We start from the raw sequence: 21177 nt of genomic DNA, 5'->3' as shown, positions 1-21177 counted from the left end.
ATCCAAGACTTTTCACGCCGGAAGAAGAAAAAGAATGGCTGAGAAATTTCGAAGTCCGACAAGTGCTACCAGGGAATGCAGTAAGGCGTCTACACTCCACTAAATTCCATGGTAGAATCCCAACCAGGAGAAGCAGAACGGGTAAATTCCTACATAATTTCAGTTCTAAAAATTATGACTGATTGGAAGGAACTCGAGCCGGATACATCAAAGACCTCTCAAATCAAGACTATGGACATAGGTTAATCCAAATACCTATGAAAATAGAATCTCTGAGCCGAAAGGTGGACGAGGTCCATAAGATTCTTCCTGATCTACACAAGGGTCTTACAGATCTGAAGACAGAAATTACAAATCTAAAGAGAAATCCACGAGAAAGCCCTAAGACATCTAGATCCAGACAAGAGCGAATCAGGGACGCTTTTGGAACAGTACCTCTTCTACACTAGAAGGGGAAGGCCACGGAGATTCCAAAGCAAAGTTAAGAGAAGATCTAATTATTGCTTCTATTAGATCTATAAAATAATGGAAGTAACAAGAGCGGATCTAGTAGATCTACAAGAATTGGCAGAATTCTTTTCCCAACTCGGGATCGTGGATTTAGTTAATATCTAAACCAATGAGATTACTCCAGCACTACCACCGCCTGAGGGAAGTACATGCTCAAATGATCCTCCACAGGATCAACTGATGAGAGAAAGTGCGGACTTCCACACTAATGCCACTCCAACGTTTGTGGGAACCAGGCTAAAGGAAAATCCAGGAAGAAACCCAAAAAGAGTGCCGGAAAATACACCTTGCGCAAGGACCATGCTCCAGCCCTTACATCCATATGGCGCTATACTAAACCTGGATATTATCGATTTTCGAAATACCGAGAAATTGATAGACGAATGGGTTGTAGCAATCAAGATAGCAGCAACTACTCTAGAGCTCAACAAAGAAAACTTCATAAAGCTTGTGGAGTTGAGCTTAGAGGGATCTGTGAAGATCGGATGGGATAATACCCCAGAAGATACCAAAGCCAGTATTCTTGCCGGAGATTCGAAAGGCACAATAGCAGATCGGCTAGGAAGGCTTATCAAGATACACTTCATCGGAGATGGATACTCCGAAGGAAGTAGAACAGAAAAGGCTAGAGAATATGCACAGGCTCTCTTCAGCCTTGAACTTACGAGTATTTGCGCAGTAGATGAATACATTTATTGGTTTCATAAATATTTCTGCCAGAGTAGAGTAACAAAAGTAGCAGCTCCAATGTTCTTCGTAAAGATATGCAGTCCATGGAGGAAAATGTGGATCCAATCATATAAAGTACCTGAAGGACAGCTAGATTCAGTTGCGCGAAGAATGTCTTTCCTTAAAGACAAACTGAAGGATTGGTGTTATCAAGCATCCATCCAGAAGAATATGAAAAGATTGAGAGATAAAATCAAACGAACCCCTCTCTGTTGTGATAATAATGATTTTCCAACTATTATAGGAGAATCAAGTAAGCCAAGGAAAAGGAGGAAGCAAAATAGTAGCTCCTACCCTAGGAGTTCTAGAAGAACCTTTTCCCGGCGGAGATCATGGTGGTCCAACTCCAAAACCAGAACATACAAATTTGGACAAAGAATAGGACCAACAAAGGTTTCATCCCAAGGATCTAGATGAACAGATGCAAGATTCACTGGAAGAACCCTTACAAGAAGAACTTTCAAACGAGCCCATACCCGAGCCAATGAAAGTTTCAAACACTGCAATTACTGGACTTGCGGAGCAAAAGGACATATATCTCCTGACTGCCCGCAGAAACGTGGTGAATTGAGAAAATTTGAAGCCACAGATGACATCTTGGATGCAGTCTACTATGGCGACTTGGTACCTATTTACCAATTCAAAGACCTTCCATCAGACAAAAGTGTCTATGAAGAAGAAATGGAAACTGATTCGGATGGATCAACAACCGAGTTAGAATAATTACAACGAGGGAGATAGGCTTCAATCTTTTGAAAGCCTATCAGGATTTTTTTTTAGGATGACGGTGTCAAACAAAACCATGAAAAGAATCATGCGACAAGATTCCAACCTCAGCTCATACGATGGATTTAGGATTGGAGGAATTGGGAAAGTCCTGAACCAAATAGGACTAAACCAAAGGAAGCACCACATAATCTACAAAGTGAGTTCAGGTGAGTTTGCTATACCGATGGAACTTACTGGTAATGTGATGGAGATGCAATTAATTCCAAAAGAAGAAATTCTTGAAGAATTAAGTAAGCTTAGAGAAGAAGTAGTTGTTACTATGAAATGGATCCACATAGAAACTATTGAAGTAGTGATAAAAACAACTTTTAAGGAAGGAATTGATTCAGAAATACATTTATCGATAATGGATAGAAGAATCAATAACTTAAGAGATGGCTGTCTTGGAACAATGATAGGTAATTTGTATGCAGGAAAGCTGATGTTTGACATTCATCCTAGAATTGCATACAACCTAGCAAACCAAGATTCAGTAGAGTCTTAACCCTTTATCAAGATTTTGAAAGAAAAGATCTAATGAAAGATGGAAATAGATCGTATTCTATAACCTATAAAATTGCATATGCCCTTTCCAACACCCATCATCCAGATCTGTTTCTTAGGAAAGAGTATATTGAGATTACTAGAATTTTTAAGGAGTTCGCCAAGGTAATGGCACCAGATCCTATTAGCATACCTAGAATAGGTGGTGTTGATATTATTATAAAAGATCACCCAGTCTTAGATCGGACACTTAGCTCCAGGACTGAATTTAGTAGTCGGATGTCGTTTTCAAAAGATAGAATTATAGGCTACAAAGGAAAGGAGAAAGAGTTATTAAAAGCTTTAACTCCTCAAGAGATTAGGGTAGATAATGTAAAACTTAGATGCCCTGAAGGATGGAAAGAAATACAAGTTATATTTGACATCACTAAGAAAGAGAATTATTTTCCTTGTGATGACTTATATCATTTGCAACAACCTGTTGTTGGAAAATATGAGGGCATGCTAGAAATAGCAGGCCATGAAATTTTAGTTGCAGGTGTTGCAGGACGAGAAAATGGGAGTATGACTTTGGGGTTAAGTTTCCTCGAAGATCATAAACCATGGGGAAGAAAAGGTAACGAAATGGAATTCAGCCTTGATGGTGTTACCATAAGGATTGAATGACGAGTCCCTTTTCGATATATATATCTGTTGGTATATTGTATGATCAGTATAAGACAGAATATTTTGCAGCTTATATTGATTTAGGTTCAGGAATTTGCACGACAAAACCTGGAGTTTTCCCTAAGGAAACAAGGGAAACCTTACCCGATATTGCAGGAAGGAATTTTTTGCAAAAAATCTTGATACTCAATAAGGGGATACGAGAGGCCAAAATCATGATTGGAGGAGCATTTGGATCACCCTGGTTTAGGGTAAAAACACCTCCTATATACTTTCATGATATAGGTGCCAATATCTTGCTAGGTAACAATTTCATTCAAACATTTGCAAGATATATGCAGGATAATCAAAGGAATTTGTTAATCTTTACTACTAACTGTGGTAGTGAGATACAGGTGTTGCAAAGAGAAAATGCATTTAATAGGATAATGCCAATAAAAATTTCGCAGCAAATGTGGTGATTTTGATGCCAGATTAACTCATCTAAAAATGCAGGATAAGAGAAAATTTGGTAAGGTCCTTTTATCTTTCAGGCAGCAGGGACTCATAGACAGCGATAGCTTCTATAAGGAATACGAGGAGGAAATTCTGAACCTTAAAGAAGCACTACTGGAAATGAAATCGCTAGACATCAGCGAAGAAAACAGGCTTTCTCTTGATAATGTCAAGAGGCTTATTCAGAGGAACTTCAGTGAAAATCCTCTAACTTGGTGGGATAGGAACAAGATCGAAGCTACTCTAAAGGTCAAAGATGAGTGCAAATACGAGTATGTTCGATACAAGCCTATCCAGATGAACACGGAGGATAAGAAGGATATACAGATGATAATCAAAGAGTATATCAGTCTTGGACTCATTGAACCTGGAATCTCTACCTACAGTGCCCTGAATTTCTGGTAAGAAACCATGGTGAGATTAAGAGAGGTAAATCCAGGTTGGTTATTAACTATCAAGGTATTAATAAGATATTAGAATTTGATGGTTATTACATTCCTAGTAGAGAACACTTAATTGATTGCATTAAAGGAGCAAAAGTGTTTTTTAAATTCGACTGCAAATCTGGTTTTTATCAGATTAAGATGGAGAATGAATCAAAGAAATTTAATGCATTCTCCACACAGGGACAGTATATCTGGAATGTGCTTTCAATGGGTTTAGCTAATGCACCCCAAATATTTTCAGAGATTAGTTTGAGTTCATGTTTGTCTATATTGACGACATACTAATTGCATCCAAAAATATGAAAGAGCATATTAAACACCTTGAAATATTTTCTGATGCATGCTATAAAGAAGGTTTAGTACTTTCTGAAAAGAAAGCTACTATTGCAGTCTATAAGATTGAATTTTTAGGAATCCTTATTGACGAAACATGAATTGAGTTGCAGGACCATATTGTGGAGAAAATCTGCAATTTTCCAGATGTACTCAAAGATAAGAAGCAATTGCAAAGCTTCTTGGGAGTTGTTAATTTTGCAGGAATCTTCATTAAGGATCTTGCAAGATACATAAAGGATTTCCGACCACTTATGAAAGAAACGGAGAGTTCAAAGTGGAAATGGGAAGAAATCCACACCAAAAGGGTTCGTGAGCTGAAACAAGTTTGCAATAACCTTCCAAAGCTTGCTATACCGCAAGACGGGGATGAATTGGTAGTCTACACATACGCCAATGATTACAGATGGGCGGCAGTGCTCATGAAGAAGACAACTACAGGGGAAGAACTTTGTAGATACACCGGAGGATTGTTCTCAAAACAACAAGCCAAAGTTTGGCACATAAACGAGAAAGAATTCTTTGCATTCTGGAAGGCTTTCAAAAAATGGCCTTTATTTTTACTTGCTAAAGAATTTACTTTAAAAGTTGATAATACTAATGTTAAGGCTTTCTTAAAGAATAAATTAGAATAAAAAATAGAGAAAGCTCGTATTTTCAGATAGCAAGCTGAAATGCCAATATTATTGCTATAATATTGTCGTATAAAATCTCATAAAAACGTTCTTGCAGATTTCCTGACGAGAGATGGAGGGATCTGAGACTCAGACACCTTCGGGAAAACCTCGAAGAGCTTGACAGAAAGTTTGGACAGCTAGCGGTGAACGCCCAAGTTGCCGGACAAATTCAAAGAGTTGATCTAAACACTGTCCAGGTTGCAATAAGGAGTTCCTTATTAGCATCCACCTCGCTATGGAACGACTTAAAAGAACCAATTCGGAAGGCGTCACCTTCGGGGATGACTCACGAGTTGAGGTAGCATGACCCAAAACATTCCTTTAGAGTACAGGGCTCTACACCTGTAGCGTCGGATTCAAGTACCGTGAAACGGCAACAATTGAATCACAGGAAGTGCAAACTCCTGTAGGTTCAAGTCAAACCAACACCTCTGGGGTTAAAGAGGGAGAGATTAGCCTTAGGCCAATGACAGGCACCTCTAAGGCTAATACTAACGAATTAATATCTTCTTCTACTTGGCAAGATTATCAGCGTATGTGGAAAAAATTAATTTCCCGCAAAGGAGTCAATCCAGACAAGACCATTATCAAAACGTCCGGAAAATATAACAGAGTCTGGATGTTAGAAGGGTCTAAACCAGAAGATGTCAGAGAATGGTATGATTTTGGAGCTCTTGCTTCAGTTCATACTATGTCACCGAGTTTTCCGAAAATCTCAAAACTTCCGGAGTGGATTAGTAGGGCGGTCTTTGATTCATGGCAATAAAAGAAGCGATGTTCTGGAAATAAAATTTATTTCAATAGCTCCAGAAACTGCAGGAAAAGGGTCTCATCCAGCATTCCATTTCATGAAGCTGCAGAGCCAGATATGATAGCTTTCAACAAAATCAAAGCTGCCTCAGGAGAAGCTCCCTTGGTATCAACCATTAGCGAAGATAGTATCTCTACCACGAGAGCTTGGGGACTATGGGTCTGTCTCACGGAGATAGACAAAGTTAAGTATCCATTCAAAATCTTCTCAAACAAAGTGAATGGATCATTCTTGTTAAATTCCATGACAGGAAAAAGCACGGAGTTTGCTGAAAGCTTATTCGAAAAGAAGAGAATGTTAATCTGGAAAAATAAGCTGCCGGCAACCGAAGCCACAAGGATGAAAACGTGCAACATATTGCATGTTGGGCAATGGCATAACCATTTGTGCCCTTGCCGCGAGAAATAAGAATAGTCCCTCTTTGGGACAAAGATTCGGGTCACGAAAAATAAACCTGAACCGGACCAAGATAAGGGAAAGAGAAAAATTTTTACCAAGAGAAGTAAAAGTTAAACGATGTAAAAAATCGAGAGGATAAGACTGTCGGCAGAAAATAACAAAAGTCAACAGTCAGCAAAGCAGCCAGCTGGAAATCATGTGACCGACAAACTATTATGACAGACAGCTAGAAATCACAAGGCGATGACGAACGCAATGACGTCATCACATAAACAAGTTTGGAGTCCGAATTTCAAGTCCGTGGACGCCTATAAATAAAGAGGCAATGAAGCAGAAGGGGATTATCAGAAAAACTTCTCCTACTCTTCAAAGCATTATTCTGAGTGTTTTCAATCTTTCTAGTATTTGAATCTTTTAGTTTATGGGGGTTTCCCCAACGAGTCTAGTCCTCTATCCTATGAGAGGCTAAACAGTTCTCTCCTCCAACAGAGGAATAGTTACTATGTAATATTCCCAATATTTCTTCAATAAAGAAAGGCTTCTGTTCCACTTGTTTATCCAAAAATATTATTAAGTCTCTGTTTTGAAACACCTTTTACGCCCTAAGGTAGGAAACGAAATAGGGTTGTGCTGTTTTATTACTGAAGGAGCCAAGTACCAGGGAACCATCAGCTGCGGTTGTGTGGTTGGAAGAAGTCCGTAAAATCGAGGACTTGGAATACTCGGAAGCAAGGCGGTCAAGCCAAGGTATGAATTTATAGAGGCTTAGTTATATTTCGGAAGCATGATGGGCCAAACTAGGGCATGTGTATGGACTATATTCATTTTTCCTAAGAAGGGCAAAATGATCACTAATTTGGCTAGAGGACTAAAATGAGAATCTGAAAATTAGGGGACAAAAATGAGAAATCGCTGAAGTTACGGGACCGAAATTGTTTTAAGTCCTATAGTTTAACTGGTACGAACTTTAGAAATCTTATTAATTGTTCTCTAATTCTAAAACAAAAAGAAAATAAATGCCTTACAATTAGCAATCAGTATATTAATAACGAATGTTTCATTAAAATATATTATATTGTAAACAATATATAATTAATGCTTTAAACCCTTATAATTTTGTACAAAATTGATAATTTTAATTAAGTTTATTTATTTATCTTACAATTTATCGAACCTTATATATTGGTCTTCAATTTTTTTTCCGCTTTATGTCAAGTAAAATTTTCATATTGTGATAATTTAAACCTATAATTACCTTAAAATCGATTCGTGTTGTTGCTTCATTACTCGTCACGCCAAGAAATATTGTCATGTTAATCTCTATTACTGAAACAGTTCCAAACACGTGATTCTAAACTGAATTTATTGTTCGAAATACCATTGCTAAAACTATTTCAAATAAGTGTTCCTAAATAGTGGCTAACCGTTTTTAATACTATTGCTATTTCAATTTTAAGTACGTGTTCCAAACTAAAAAAAATCGTTCCTAATACCATTACTAAAATAATTTTATATACATGTTCCTAAATAAGATTGACCATTCCTAATTGATCCAATTAAAAAAATAATTTTTTTTTGACAAATCCATATTAAGAACGATTTTCATAGAGTGTTACAGTTCCCATTCCAAATAAGAACGGTCTTGCCTGAACCATTTCTAAAATTTTGTAACGTAATTTGTAAGGACGGATTTCCAACCATTCCAAAAACCACTCCAAATAAATTTGGTGTCCTGCAAACTATTCGAAAGACCAAAAAAAAAAAAGAAGAAAAACTTTTCCTAAACCCGCTTCAAATCCTATTTATTTTTTATTGAAAATATATATATTATATTAAATACTTATTTACAAAAAACTACGAAATGTACTAAATTATTGATTAAGCTTCTTTTATATAATATAAACTATGATAACATATTTTAATATCATATAAAACTAAATATGAGATATGGATTAATAATTTAATATATAGTGATGCATTTTGCTATAATGGATTGAAATTGTAATATAAAATTTATTATATTAATATTTATTTACAAAAAAATTATCAAAACGTACTACATTGTCTAATAAGCTTGGTTTAGATAATATAAAAGAAAATACCATATTTTAAAATCATCTATAACTAAAATAAGAGATATTAACTAATGATTCTAATTGATATGAATTTTAAATATTTATCTACACAAAAAGTATCAAAACTTATTAAATTGTTGCTTAAGCTTATTTTTAAATAATATAAATAAAAATACCATATTTTTATTATTATATAAAATTAAAATAAGAGATATATAGACTAATAATTCTAGCATATGGTAAATTTTAAATATAAACTTAATATAATATTGAATATGAACTTAAATAATATATATATATATATATATGTATATATACACAAAATTTATAAACATGGGGCCAGCTCGCAAGCTCATGAACACAACCTATTGAGCTCGAGCCGACTCCGCTTACATTAAAACCCTAGTCTTTTGAGCGTTTGGCAGCGAAGCTGTACTGGCAAAGTATAAATCCGATGAACTTTTAATGGGTTTGGAGCTAACGGGTCTTCCTTTCTTGGTTGCTTTAAAGCCACCTTCGGGAGTTGACTCAGTAGAAGAGGCTTTACCTAATGGGTCAAAGAGAGAAGTGGAGAAAGAGGGGTTCAGTGCGAAGGGTGGGTGTCGCAATCACTGAAGAGAGAGGGTTAGTTCAAGTTACATTGAAGAGAATGGTTGAGAGTTTAAGAACATGGATTGTTGAAGAGAGAGTGAGGCAAGGAGAGAGTGTGGATTGAAAGAGAGGGTAATTCTGGATTCATTTTAAGGGTATTTTGGTAAAATAATATTTTTTGTGTAAGTGGTATGAAAACCATTTTGTATCTATAATGACTCTTTTCTTTATAATAGTATAGATTAGTATAAATTAGCGTAGACAACTGGCCATAGTAGCTCTCCTAACCATACTTTAACACCAAACATTACCGGTTATAAAATATGTAATATTTCCGCATTGGAGAAAGTAGCTAGAAAATAAATACTTTTCTCTAGACTTTTCACATTGTAATAGAAAAACACATTCTTACGTTGTTAAATATATTTATTAAACAGAAAGCGGAGAATTAGACCAAACATTTGACTTTGACAAATGATTAACAGACCACATATTCCGAAGGAGGCTACGGACTACGGTGTGAACTGTGGAACAAAAATGCCCACTTTCTTCTCTTTTCTCACACATCAACAGTACACCCTTTTTATTTTGACTGGCATATGCGATAGCTTCCATTTTTGGGAAATTCTAGTTTGAATTTGATTTGGACGAATTTGAATTAAAATAAATAATAACTGCAATATATTTATTGTGTGATTAGTGTATAATAAAAATTATTAATTATATAGTTAGTGTGATGCACTTACTTTGTTATTAGTTTGGTTCGGTCAAATCTGATAAGCACAAAAAATTTTCTTCATTTTTTAAGATAGGAATAAATTATGAAGTTGTGAGTTAAATAATAATAAAAGTGTAGATTAATTTAAAATAAAAGTTAAAAGTTAAAAATATTAAAATTTGAGTATTTGAAAAAAGGGTTTAGCGTTTATAGTTTTATCAAGTTGGTAGAGAGCTGTTTATAATTTTTAATTTGAGTGAACTTATTTAAATTACTCAAAAGAAGAAGATATAAAATAAAAACGATCTTTTCAATTTATTCTCAGCAATAAGTAAATACTCGTTTATTTTAAACTTTTGCAAACAATAATTATTTAAAGCTTCCACAACTATTAACAAAATTGAGACTTCATAATCATGGCTGATAATTACTTCAAATCAATATTGTAAAACTTTAATTATTGTATCTTAGGGATCCCTGTGATAATAGAAATGTTAAAATAACTCTTATAAAAATTAAAATATCAATTACCCCCTGTGATATAAAATAAAGTTAAAAAAAATCCTTCCTTACAGAAATTTGGCCACACGCGCTTTGATTGCAAATTGGCTATAAAAGTACCTCTTTTTTTTATATATTTTTGCCCTTCTCTCACATCTAATATATAATATTATATGTATTAATTAATAATATACATAAAAAATAGGTTGACCCAAACGATCCAAAATAAAGAAAGAAACGAGAGGCTCGAATCATGAGAGGCCTAAAAACACTTGATAGGCAGCCTTGACAGGTGCTCCCTAGAAAGCAAACAGGCGGGCGGCTTTGGCGGATGCCCCCCAGAAAATATATTGGCAAAGGAAGGAGGTTGAAGGCCTCATTTGGCTCATGAGGAGATCTAAAACCCAAACCAAGCCAACCAATTCATGATCAGAATGGCCCAATAAGAAAGCCTGGTACGAGGTTTACCTTCCAATCCCAGTCCTGGGAGAGGGGAGGCGCCCTCAAGCAGTTGGATTTCTTGACCTAGAAGGACTCCTTGCAGAACAAGAGTCCTCGCATAGAGGGAGTCCTCCTCAAACCGAAGACGTACTACTCAAGTCAAGGACGAGATAAAATCGTGCCTTATCTCCAAATTTTCGCCTTCTTTCTCAGAAAGGCAGGTCACCCCAAAGTTCTTGCCAAGAGGGACTCATTCTCTATAAATGCAGGCAGCACCCCTCAACAACGGATACCAACAGGCTCCCTTCAATCCACCAAGAGGGACGCCCTCTTCAGTCCTCCAATAAGGACGCCTCCTTCAGTCCTCCAAGAGGTACCCCTTCAGACCTCCAAGAGGTACCCCTTCAGACCCTCGGGAGGGAACCTTCAGTCCTCCAACAGGAACCCCTTCAAGCCTCTCGAGAGGAACGCCTTCAGTATTGCAAGAGGAACGTCTTCCATCCATCAAGAGGGACACCTTCAATCCACCAAGAGGGACACCTTCTTTAGTCCTCCAACAGCGACGCCTCCTTTAGTCCTCCAAGAGGTACCCCTTCAGACCCTCGGGAAGGACACCTTCAGTCCTCCAACAGGAACCCCTTCAAGCCCCTCGAGAGGAACGCCTTCAGTACTACAACAGGAACGTCTTCCATCCATCAAGAGGGACACCTTCAATCCACCAAGAAGGACGCCTCCTTCAGTCCTCCAATAGGGACGCCTTCCTTCCACTAAGAGGGACACCTTCCATCCACCAAGAGGGACACCTTTCATCCATCAACGGGAAACCTTCAATCCCTCTACAGGGACGTCCTCTAAAATTTAAAAAATTACTCTCTATTCTTGCTTTAGCCTGCGAATTGCACTCTTAGCAAGATTCTATCACGAAATTGCTTACTCTATTATGATTTCTCATTACATTTTATTTCTTATGATTATTTTCTTCTAAATTCGATACTGACTTGGGCGTCAAAGTGCTAATGCCTTTTTTGCAAGTCTCCCCCTTCAGAATTGGCGTTCGCTTGGACCCAAGGTTTGAGCATAGTCCATATCAATTGGACCCGTGCATTTTTTGAACTCATCATTAGCGCTGTATGTGGAAACACAGATCTAAGATGTGAGATCAATGGGAGGAGTCCACACCTCAGGACTCCCCCAAAAGGACGGTACCGTCACGCTAGAGGACCTCCTTCGACTGATACTACCTCTATTCAAGATGCAACTTTAATGGCTCCATTGCCATTGTTATTTAGTTCTAATATTTCACTAATTCAATTTTTAATATACAGGATGCCTCCTAGAAGTGCAGGCGGGCATCTTTCTAAGAATAAACACTGCCTCGTGGCAGGCATCTCCCTTAAAAAAATTTCTGCACCAAAGGGGGCATCCCCTTCAGCAAATAAATCTTTACATACTTGTTTCCCTCAAGTAGTATTTTTTATTTTAATAATTTTGGAGATTTATTTTACCCCCTTCAATGTGTTAACATATATTTGCTTGTAGGAATTTCACGAAGAAGACATCCCTATCACAAAAGGCTTTGTCTTCCATACAAGCACAAAAGCCCTGTCTTCCACACAGGCACAAATGCCCCTCCTCTGTGGAGGCTCCCCAGGCCCTCCTTCGGGCAAGCACTTAGCTTCCAGTGGACACCTTATTGTTCCTCCGGTGAGGTTCCTAGTCTTGCTCCAAGAAGGATTTCGCTCCAATAAAGGTCTCCTCTCAAATAAGCCCTCCTTCGAGGAGGCACAATGACTTTGCTTCGTGCAAGATCTATTCGTAATATATACCTTTCTTTGTCATTTAACGTTCTCTTATAGAAAAATAAAACCCTACATTGAACTAGGCATAAAAGGCACCTGTTAAGCCATCCTCCATGGAGGCACCTGCCTAAAAAGTCCTGCTCCATACAGGCACGAAGAAAGTTCTTATTCTAATGCTTATGCTAATTATATTCTTTGAAGGAGTTTGGGAAAAAAAAGGAGAAAAGAAAAGTTAATTCATCGGACCCCATCTCTAAAGATTTCTACTCTAATAAGTATCAAAATCTCCACTTATTAAAGTAGGGGGGTTATTGATATACGTAAAAATAGGTTGGCTCAAAGAGGCCTAAACGATCTAAAAAAAAGGAAAAAAACAACAGGCCCAAATAATGAGAGACCCCAAAACACTTGATAGGCGGCCTTGGAAGGTGCCCCCTAGAAAGCAGACAGGGCGGGGGCCTTGGTAGGTGCTCCCTAGAAAGCAAACACGCGGGCGGTCTTGGTAGGTCCCTCTCAGAAAATAAATTGGCAAAAGAAGGAGGTTGAAGGCATCTCCCTCTCATTTGGCCCATGAAGAGATCTAAAAGCCCAAGTCAGACCCATCAAGAAGAAGGCCTGATACGAGGCCTGTCTTCAAGCCCAGCGTTGAGAGAAGGGAGGCAGCCTCAAGAAGCTGTACTCCTTGACCTAGGTGGGCTTCGTGATGCTCAAGTCAAGGAGGAGACAAATCGTATCTTATCAATGAATTTTCGCCTTCTTTCTTGGAAAAGCGGGTCACCCCTAAGTTACTGCCAAGAGAGACTCCTTCTCTATAAATATAGGCAGCATCCCTCCACATGGATACCGACAGCCCCCTTCAATCCACCAAGAGGGACGGCTTTTTTAGTCTTTCGAGAAGGACACCTCCTTTAATCCTCCAATAGGAACCCCTTGAAGACCCTTGAGAGGGACACCTTCAATCCTCCAACGGGGACGCCTTCCATCCAGCAAAAGGGACATCTTCAATCCACCAAGAGAAACGCATTCTTTAGTCCTCCAATAGGGACCCTTCAAGCCCCTCGAGAGTGACGCCTACAGTTTTCCGATAGGGACGCCTTCCGCCCACCAAGAGGGACACCTTCCATCCACCAACGGGATACCTCCAATCCCTCTATAGGGACACTCTCTAAAATCTGAAAACCACTCTCTGTTTTCGCTTTAGCCTTCGAATTGCACTCTTAGCACGATTCTCTCACGAAATTACTTACTCTATCACGATTTCTCGTTATGTTTCATTTCTTACGATTATTTTTCTCTTAAATCCGATACTAATTTGAGCGTCGAAGTGCTAACGCCTTTTTTAAAGGTCCTCCCTTCAAAATTGGCATTCGCTTCAGCCCAAGGTTTGAGCATAGTCTATATCAATTGCACTCGTGCATTTTCTGAACATCAATAAATAATAAAATATTATTTTATATAATAATTATTTAATTAAAATTTATTCATAATAAATATTATTTTATATAATAATTATTAATTAAAATACTATGTATATTTATTAATAATAAAATATTATTTTATATAATAATTATTATTTTAATTAAATTAATTTATATTTTAAAAAAGAAAAAGAAGCAGTGGCGGCGCCTATCGCCTAAATTTGAGTGACCAGCATCGCCCAAATCTGGGGTGGACGGGTGGGGGGTAGGAAGGGGAGTGGGGAGGAGGTCCGGGTTGGGTGGGGGTGAAGCAGGGGTCTTGTAGGGGAGTGGAGGGTGGGTTATGATAATTAGTTTGAAATAATATTTTTTTATAAATTATAATTATATATATTATAAGTATATTTTAATAGTTATAAATTATATATATTATAAATTAAAATAATTTATATTAAGAGGTATAGCTTGACCAATTGATTAGGAGGGACATTTTAATCATTGTTTTTGAAAAATAGGCTCAAATTGATCAGAGAGCGGTGCTTGATAGTAAAATGAATTTAATCCTAAAATTTTATGAGAAATCAAATAAAATTTACAATATTGAGACAGATAGAAGAAAAGGAAAAAATAAAAAGTAAAAAAAGAAAGAAAGTGAGGAGCTCCGTCTGTCTTTTCATTCAATAAACGCAACCTCCTCCCACCTTCCATCCCTATTCCCTATTCTGCCTCTCTCAAGAATATATTCACAACTGCACTGCCACTGCAGATTCCTTCCACCTTCTTCAACATGTCTTCTCCGACGCCATTAATCAAGCAATAATTCAGTATATATATATATATGTATGTATAGTTTTTGATGAAGATTTTCCAAGTTCATAGCATGAAAACCGCAGAGCAACATGGGCTCGTTCCTCTCTTCCTCGTCCTCTTTCTGTTTCCACGAATCACCATTATTGGAGCTCAGTCGGATCCGAACCTCAACAACAACCAGTACGCGAGGTTCAGCCCTTCGATGGCCGTGATCATAGTTGTCCTCATAGCGGCGCTCTTCTTTATGGGTTTTTTCTCCATCTACATCCGCCGCTGCTCCGACGCATCCGGTGCATCCGGCAGCGTCCGCCGAGCGCTGTCCCTTGCTGCCCGCCGAGCCACCGCGGCACGCGGGCTCGACGCTTCTGTCATAGCGACCTTTCCCACTTTCTCATACGCGGAAGTAAAGGACCACAAGATCGGGAAGGGGGCATTGGAGTGTGCGGTGTGTCTCAACGAATTTGAGGAGGAGGAGACGCTGCGTTTGCTACCCAAGTGCGATCACGTGTTCCATCCCGACTGCATCGACGCGTGGCTCGAATCTCACGTCACCTGCCCGGTTTGTAGAGCTGATTTGGCTGCACAGACCGGTGATGAGCAGCCGATTCAGGTTCCTGAGTCGACCGGCAATAACGAGGAGAGTGATGGTAACGTGGGAAGCTGCAATTCAAGAAGAGAGGAAATTGTTGTCCAAGTAGATGATAATCAGCAACAAGAACAAGGGAGTGCGGTGAACCGGCATGTCAGTTTTGAGTACCCGAGCCGGCCGCAAAGATCGTGGTCTATCCGGAGGCCAAGAATGTTTGGTTTTGGTAAGTTCAGGTCGCACTCCACCGGGCACTCATTGGTTCAACCAGGCGAAAACCTTGACCGGTTCACTCTAAGATTGCCCGCTGAAGTAAGGAAGGAAGTGATGGACCGAGCTATGTTGAATCGCACTAGAAGCTCCGCCACTACTTTAGCTAGGGAAGGTAGTTCAAGAAGGGGGTACAGAACCGGGGGAGGAGGAGAAGGAAGCAGCCGAGCTGGAAGATTCTACCGCAAGATTGAGATATCCGACCGAGAAGTAAAATCGGATCGGTGGGTTTTTTTCGCTAGAGGGCTATCGATGAGATCACCGAAGGTGGTGGCGGAAACCGGTGAAGGTTCCACCTCAAAGAGGAGTGGCAGCAGAACGCCGGTGAAAATGCCGTCGTTCAAGTGCTTGGAGCCTAAGGCTAATGCCGGAGATGAAACCCGTCTTTTTCCCAAAGACACGGCTCCGCCTCCGGTTTAGACAATTTGGCCGCATTTGACCTTATATTTGGTCAATATTGGCGGAAAGTGTAGCTTTGATTGGAAGCGGACTATAAGGTTTTATTGCTGTCACTGTAGCTAGATTCTAATTACAAGTGTTAGAAAACAGATGAGAAAAGGACCAATAAGTTGATTTTCTTTTTTGATTTTGATTAAATTATATGTTTCTTTTTCTTGTTTTTGTATGTTTTGTGTAATTATAGGGGTCCATATGAATTAGTCAATGGAGAGGGTATTTAATGCTGAATTTTGTGACATAAGAGGATATTGCTATGACAAGCTTGTATATTTTTGTATTTTAAAATTTTTTTATGATTATAGAGATTCTTTGAATTTGTGGATTTGGAGTTCAAAATTTTAAACCCCGAATAGCAAATTCTTTTAAGCTGTATTTGGATCGAAGAATTTGATATTATTAATAAATATATTAGGATAATTGTAAATTCAAATGATTTTAAATTATTCATTCTCTAAATTCAAATTATGTTATAGTTGAATATTGATGGATTTTTTATTTTCTAAAATAAAATCATTTAAAATTATTTCTCAAAATCTCCCCTCAAATCTGAATTTATCAATTCAAATGTGGTATGATTTCAAATTCTTTAATTTTAATTTGATAAATTTTAAACTATTTTTATATATAGTCATTTAAAATTCTTTTCAGAGATGCTTTCATTCAAATGTAGCATAAGAAAACATTAGGTGCATATTTTAAACTATCTGGAAAATTATACTGCCCTCTCTTTAGGTATGGTGTAATTACACATAAATTTTCAGTAGTTTGAAAAATTATATCTAGCATTCTTGAGATTTGCTTCTAACAAATAAGTCCATTCATTAATTAAAATTCACTGAATTTGTTGATATTAACAGAAAAACACATAATGAAAATTGATACTTACCCTCAATTGACCAATTACTGATTTATTACAAGTCAAATAATTTTTTTTAAACTAAACTACTCTTATAACGGTGAAGATATACCTCTTCACATGTATTAATGGGTGAAGGTGTGTGAGATTAATTTGATCATAAAATAATTTATTTGACTTATAATAAAATCAGTAATAAGTCAATCAGGAGTTAATATAAATTTTTTTTCTAAATTTTTTTTATCAGTATCAATAAATTTAGTGAATTTTAACTGATGAAGGAACTTGTTTGTTAGATGAAAGTAAATCTCATAAGTGTTAAACATATTTTTGTAAATTATAGAGAATTTATATATAATTATATCAGATCTCATAGGGGACTTAATTAACCCTAAACTATTTCACAATCAATCATGAAATAACCAAAGAATTTGCTTTCTGAATTTTGTGATAAATCACTCTATTAAATGTTAATTTTTCATAATCAATAAAATATATTATTACAAACTATAAATATACCAAGGTCAAATGTTAGAATAGTTATGTGGTCTAACACACTCGTATGAAACGACGTCGTAACATACTAATATATATATAAAGTCGTTTTCTCTAGTACGATTGCAAAGTAATCAATTGTTCCAGTAATTCATTATTTTCACGTAAAGATGACTTCATTTTGAGTGTTTTGAATTTAAAATTGTGTTGTTTTTCTTAAAGCATTTGGAAGGAAACCTTTTATGGTGGAGCAATTGAACACGTTTTTCCTCAACAACTTTTTTTTTTTTTTTGGGTTTTTAAGGTTGTATGACTTCAAAATGACATCGTATCGAATTCTTTAATAACAAAACACTATCGTTTTACTACAATTTAACATAATGGCGAAAGGTATAAGTTACATTATTTGTTTTTAGATATTGATAGTGGGACCCATTTGCATATGTCTCAATAATACCCCAAGTGGGAGGGTTATATTGTTCCCAACAATGTACTTGTCTTTTCATGTTCTCTTTCTTTTCTTTCTATTACTTTTCTCTCTCACTCATCTCCATTATTGCTATTTGTTATCAATCTTTCCCTTGTATTATTTTATCTCCCTCATTAGTGCTGTTGCTTTCATTCTTTCAATTTTATTATTTTTCTCCTTCATGGCCGCAACCGCTTGTGTTGTGTTTTTTTTTCTCCCCTCAAAAAGCTGGTTGTACTTGGACCGGGTTTTGGCGGACCCCTACCTGTTTATTAACTTAAAAAAAAAAAATTATAGTGTATACAATTGAAAAATAGTAAATAAGGAGTACTTACTCCCTTTACAGACAAAATTTCTTATCTATTTGCAACATTAGTGAACAAAACTAAAAACAAGGTCTATCTGAGGCTAGAAAACAAAAAGATCTTTACCTGTAGCCGTGCCCATCCCTCCTATGTGGTGGTTGGACCTGCTGTGTAGTGCCCCTGGCAATCTCTCCCCCGATGCCAGATCAGAAGACAATCCCAAACGTCACACAAGCTTACCGGCGAAGATAGGGAGTGCCCAATTTATCAAGTCAGACAATGCCTCGTAGTACTCTCGTAATGTCCTCCTGATGCAAAATTCGAGCCAATTGTAGGGAAGCAGCGTCCTTCGCAAGATGATCAGCCGCTCCATTAGCCTCTCAAAAAATATGTCGAATGTTCGATCCTAATTCTTGTTGGAGCTGCACAATGCGCATGATCAAATGCTACATTTCCCACATCCCAGATGCTCGTGACTATAAGAGTTGGAGAACTACGGTAGCGTCCACCTCAACCACTATGGGGGCTAAATCGTGGGTCAGGGCAAGCTCCAAACCACACCAGACAACAGTAAGCTCTGAAACCACACAAATGGCTGTGCCCAAAGCAAACTGGTATGCTAGTCGGACCTGTCCAACAACATCTTGAATAATACCTGCTGCTGATGCCGGCTCAAGGTTCCCAAGCGAGGAGACATCCGAGGTAAGCTTGAACCATACCGGAGAGGGGGTAATCCAACGCACCACTCTAGGTACCCGAGGCACCATTAGTCTGAAGTAGGAGCCCATAGCCAACGCTCGGTGCAAGTCTCCCTTCCACTTTATGCTCTTCAAGATCCGTGTTGCATACAACATGCGGAGATGGCAATGAACCTCAAACATGATGCTTGTGGCCGTAAATTGTACCCCACGATATTTTGCACCATTCCACTATGTCCATATAGACCATAGGATCAAAAATGGTATCAAAGTGTGAATATGAAAATCCGAGTAAAACAGAGTGGAGTAACGCCAGAAGTGCACCATACGAAGAAGGTCCCAAAGCCTAAGCCCAAAGATGTTAGCAAAGTGCTGCCACACATCCCGCATTGTTGCACCTTCAACAAATACATGCGAAATGGTCTCCTCTACATCGCAACATTGACAATTAGATTGGAAACTAAAACCCTTCCGCTTCATTCTTGCATCCACTAGAATCTAGTCCTGGAATAGCTGCCATAAGAAGATGGACATCGTTGGTTGCGAGGAATGTTGTCATATATCTGTAAAAAGTTGCTGCCGAGGAGAAGCCGGTTGTCGTGGAAAAAGTCCCGTTACTGGCTGCGGTCTCACAATTGTCCCATGAAAATCAATGAATATGCCACCTACCATTGTACGAGCCCCAAAAGAAACCATTGAATATGCGGGCAATGGTTATCAAGACAGACTTAGGCGGATGAATTACTTGAAGCAGATGTAAGGGCGTGGCCTGCAACGCACATCAAATCAAGGCCAGCTTCCCTCCATGGGATAGATTCATCATTGCCCACCCCTGTAGCATGTCACGTGATCGGGAGATGTGCGAATCAAAGAAGCATGCCTTCCTATTGCCCTTGTATAGAGGGACTCCCAAATATGTGACTGGGAGATATTTCAGCTAGTAACCCATAACCTGCTGCACCTCCTGTAACTATGACGACAACACCTACCGATCGATAATAAAAGAACTATTTGTGCTATTTATCAGCTGTCCTGACACCCGCTCATATACATGTAGAAAATCGCGGAGTAACTCCATGTGTTCACGGGAGATGTTAGTAAAGATCAACATATCATCGGCATACGCTAGGTGGGACACCTGAACCCGATTCGATGATTGGTAATACATCGTTGGGTGTGCCGCAAAAAACTTATCCAGTCTCGAGATAAGTAATCAGCAGCAAGCACAAATAGTGCTGGGGATAAAGGGTCACCTTGTCGTAGGCTGCATATCGAAAGAAAGAATCCAGCGTGCTCTCCGTTCATAAGGACCAAAACCCAACAGTTTGAGACAGCATTAACCACCAAGTCAATCCAACGCTGTGGGAAGCCCTTCAGTCTCAAAACTTGAAAATGGAACTCCCAGTTGACCCGGTCATAGGCCTTGGCTATATCAAGCTTAAAGATTACATTCGCCTCTGGCCGTCGAGACTCTAGTGAGTGAACCAACTCTTTTGCCAAAAGGACATTATCACTCAACTACCGCTCGGGACAAACCCACTTTGGGATGGGGATAACACCTTCGACAAGACATTCCCAAGCCTGATGGTCATCAGCTTCGTGCAGATCTTATTCGTAATATTAGACAAACTTATCGGCTGGTACTCACTCTAGGAAGCTAGGCTGGTAGTCTTTGGTATAAGAGAGATAGTAGTAGCAGTGAAACTCTTTGGCATCGCTATGCCACATAAAAACTTAGTCATTGCACATAAACATCCTCTGAAACGATATTCCAGTAGGTGTGATAAAAAATCGCCCCAAATCCATCTAGCCCTGCAACACTCTTTGGCTCAATGCAGAAAACTACCTCTCGAACCTCTTCCATTGTTAGCATGGCAAACAAGAAATACCTATCCTCATCTGTCAGGCCATCCTCTAGGCAATCTCGATCTATCTCGTCGAGAACCACCGGCTCTATTAATAGGAGCTGCTCAAAGAAAGAGGTCGCCAGCCTCTTCATTGCCATCGGATTAGTTAAAACATCCCCCTCATGCTGTATCTCAAAGATCGTACCACGAAACCTCCTCTTCTTCATTAAAGAGTGGACGTATCTCATGTTCTGCTCCCCATCTTTAACCCATTTGACCCATTTGATGTTTGCTTTTGTTTCCAAAAGGCCTCCTCCTGGGTCAACAAGCGAACCAATGCTGCCGAACACCGACTCCGCTCCATGAGCATGCGATCACAAGGCTTAAGATCATATGCCTCATCAGCCTCTTTGAGGTCTCGTCCGCCGCTACAACCCTATCGAACACTTTTCCAAAGACTATCTTGTTCCATTCTTTCAGACAGTGCTTCAGGCAAGTTTA

General features: G+C 38.4%; 2 protein-coding genes across 2 annotated transcripts in view; one reads left to right on the top strand and one right to left on the bottom strand.

Moving 5' to 3' along the window:
* Positions 1-11474, bottom strand: part of LOC105172768 (receptor-like cytosolic serine/threonine-protein kinase RBK2) — a 30429-nt gene extending 18955 nt beyond the window's left edge. The window contains exons 1-3 of the mRNA XM_020697410.2: positions 11280-11474; positions 11052-11181; positions 10692-10814 (exon numbers count right to left, since the gene is read on the bottom strand). Coding sequence (XP_020553069.2) covers positions 10692-10814; positions 11052-11181; positions 11280-11474 — 448 coding nt within the window. The remainder of the gene's footprint in view (positions 1-10691; positions 10815-11051; positions 11182-11279) is intronic.
* Positions 11475-14524: 3050 nt separating this feature from the next.
* Positions 14525-16328, top strand: LOC105172329 (E3 ubiquitin-protein ligase ATL31-like). Its single transcript, XM_011093711.3, has one exon. It carries the CDS (start codon positions 14738-14740, stop codon positions 15965-15967), a length of 1230 nt encoding a protein of 409 aa, XP_011092013.1. The 5' UTR covers positions 14525-14737; the 3' UTR covers positions 15968-16328.
* The last annotated feature ends 4849 nt before the right edge of the window (positions 16329-21177 follow it).

This window comes from Sesamum indicum, linkage group LG10, assembly GCF_026168435.1.
Source record: "Sesamum indicum cultivar Baizhima isolate 11 linkage group LG10, ASM2616843v1, whole genome shotgun sequence".
Classification (NCBI taxonomy): Eukaryota; Viridiplantae; Streptophyta; class Magnoliopsida; order Lamiales; family Pedaliaceae; genus Sesamum; species Sesamum indicum.
The sequence above is the reverse complement of the archived record's forward strand: the minus strand, read 5'-3'. Positions and strand labels throughout refer to the sequence as shown.

Excerpts from the sequence above, each read along its gene's own strand:
- LOC105172329 (XM_011093711.3), top strand. The coding sequence starts at position 14,738 with ATGAAGATTTTCCAAGTTCATAGCATGAAAACCGCAGAGCAACATGGG.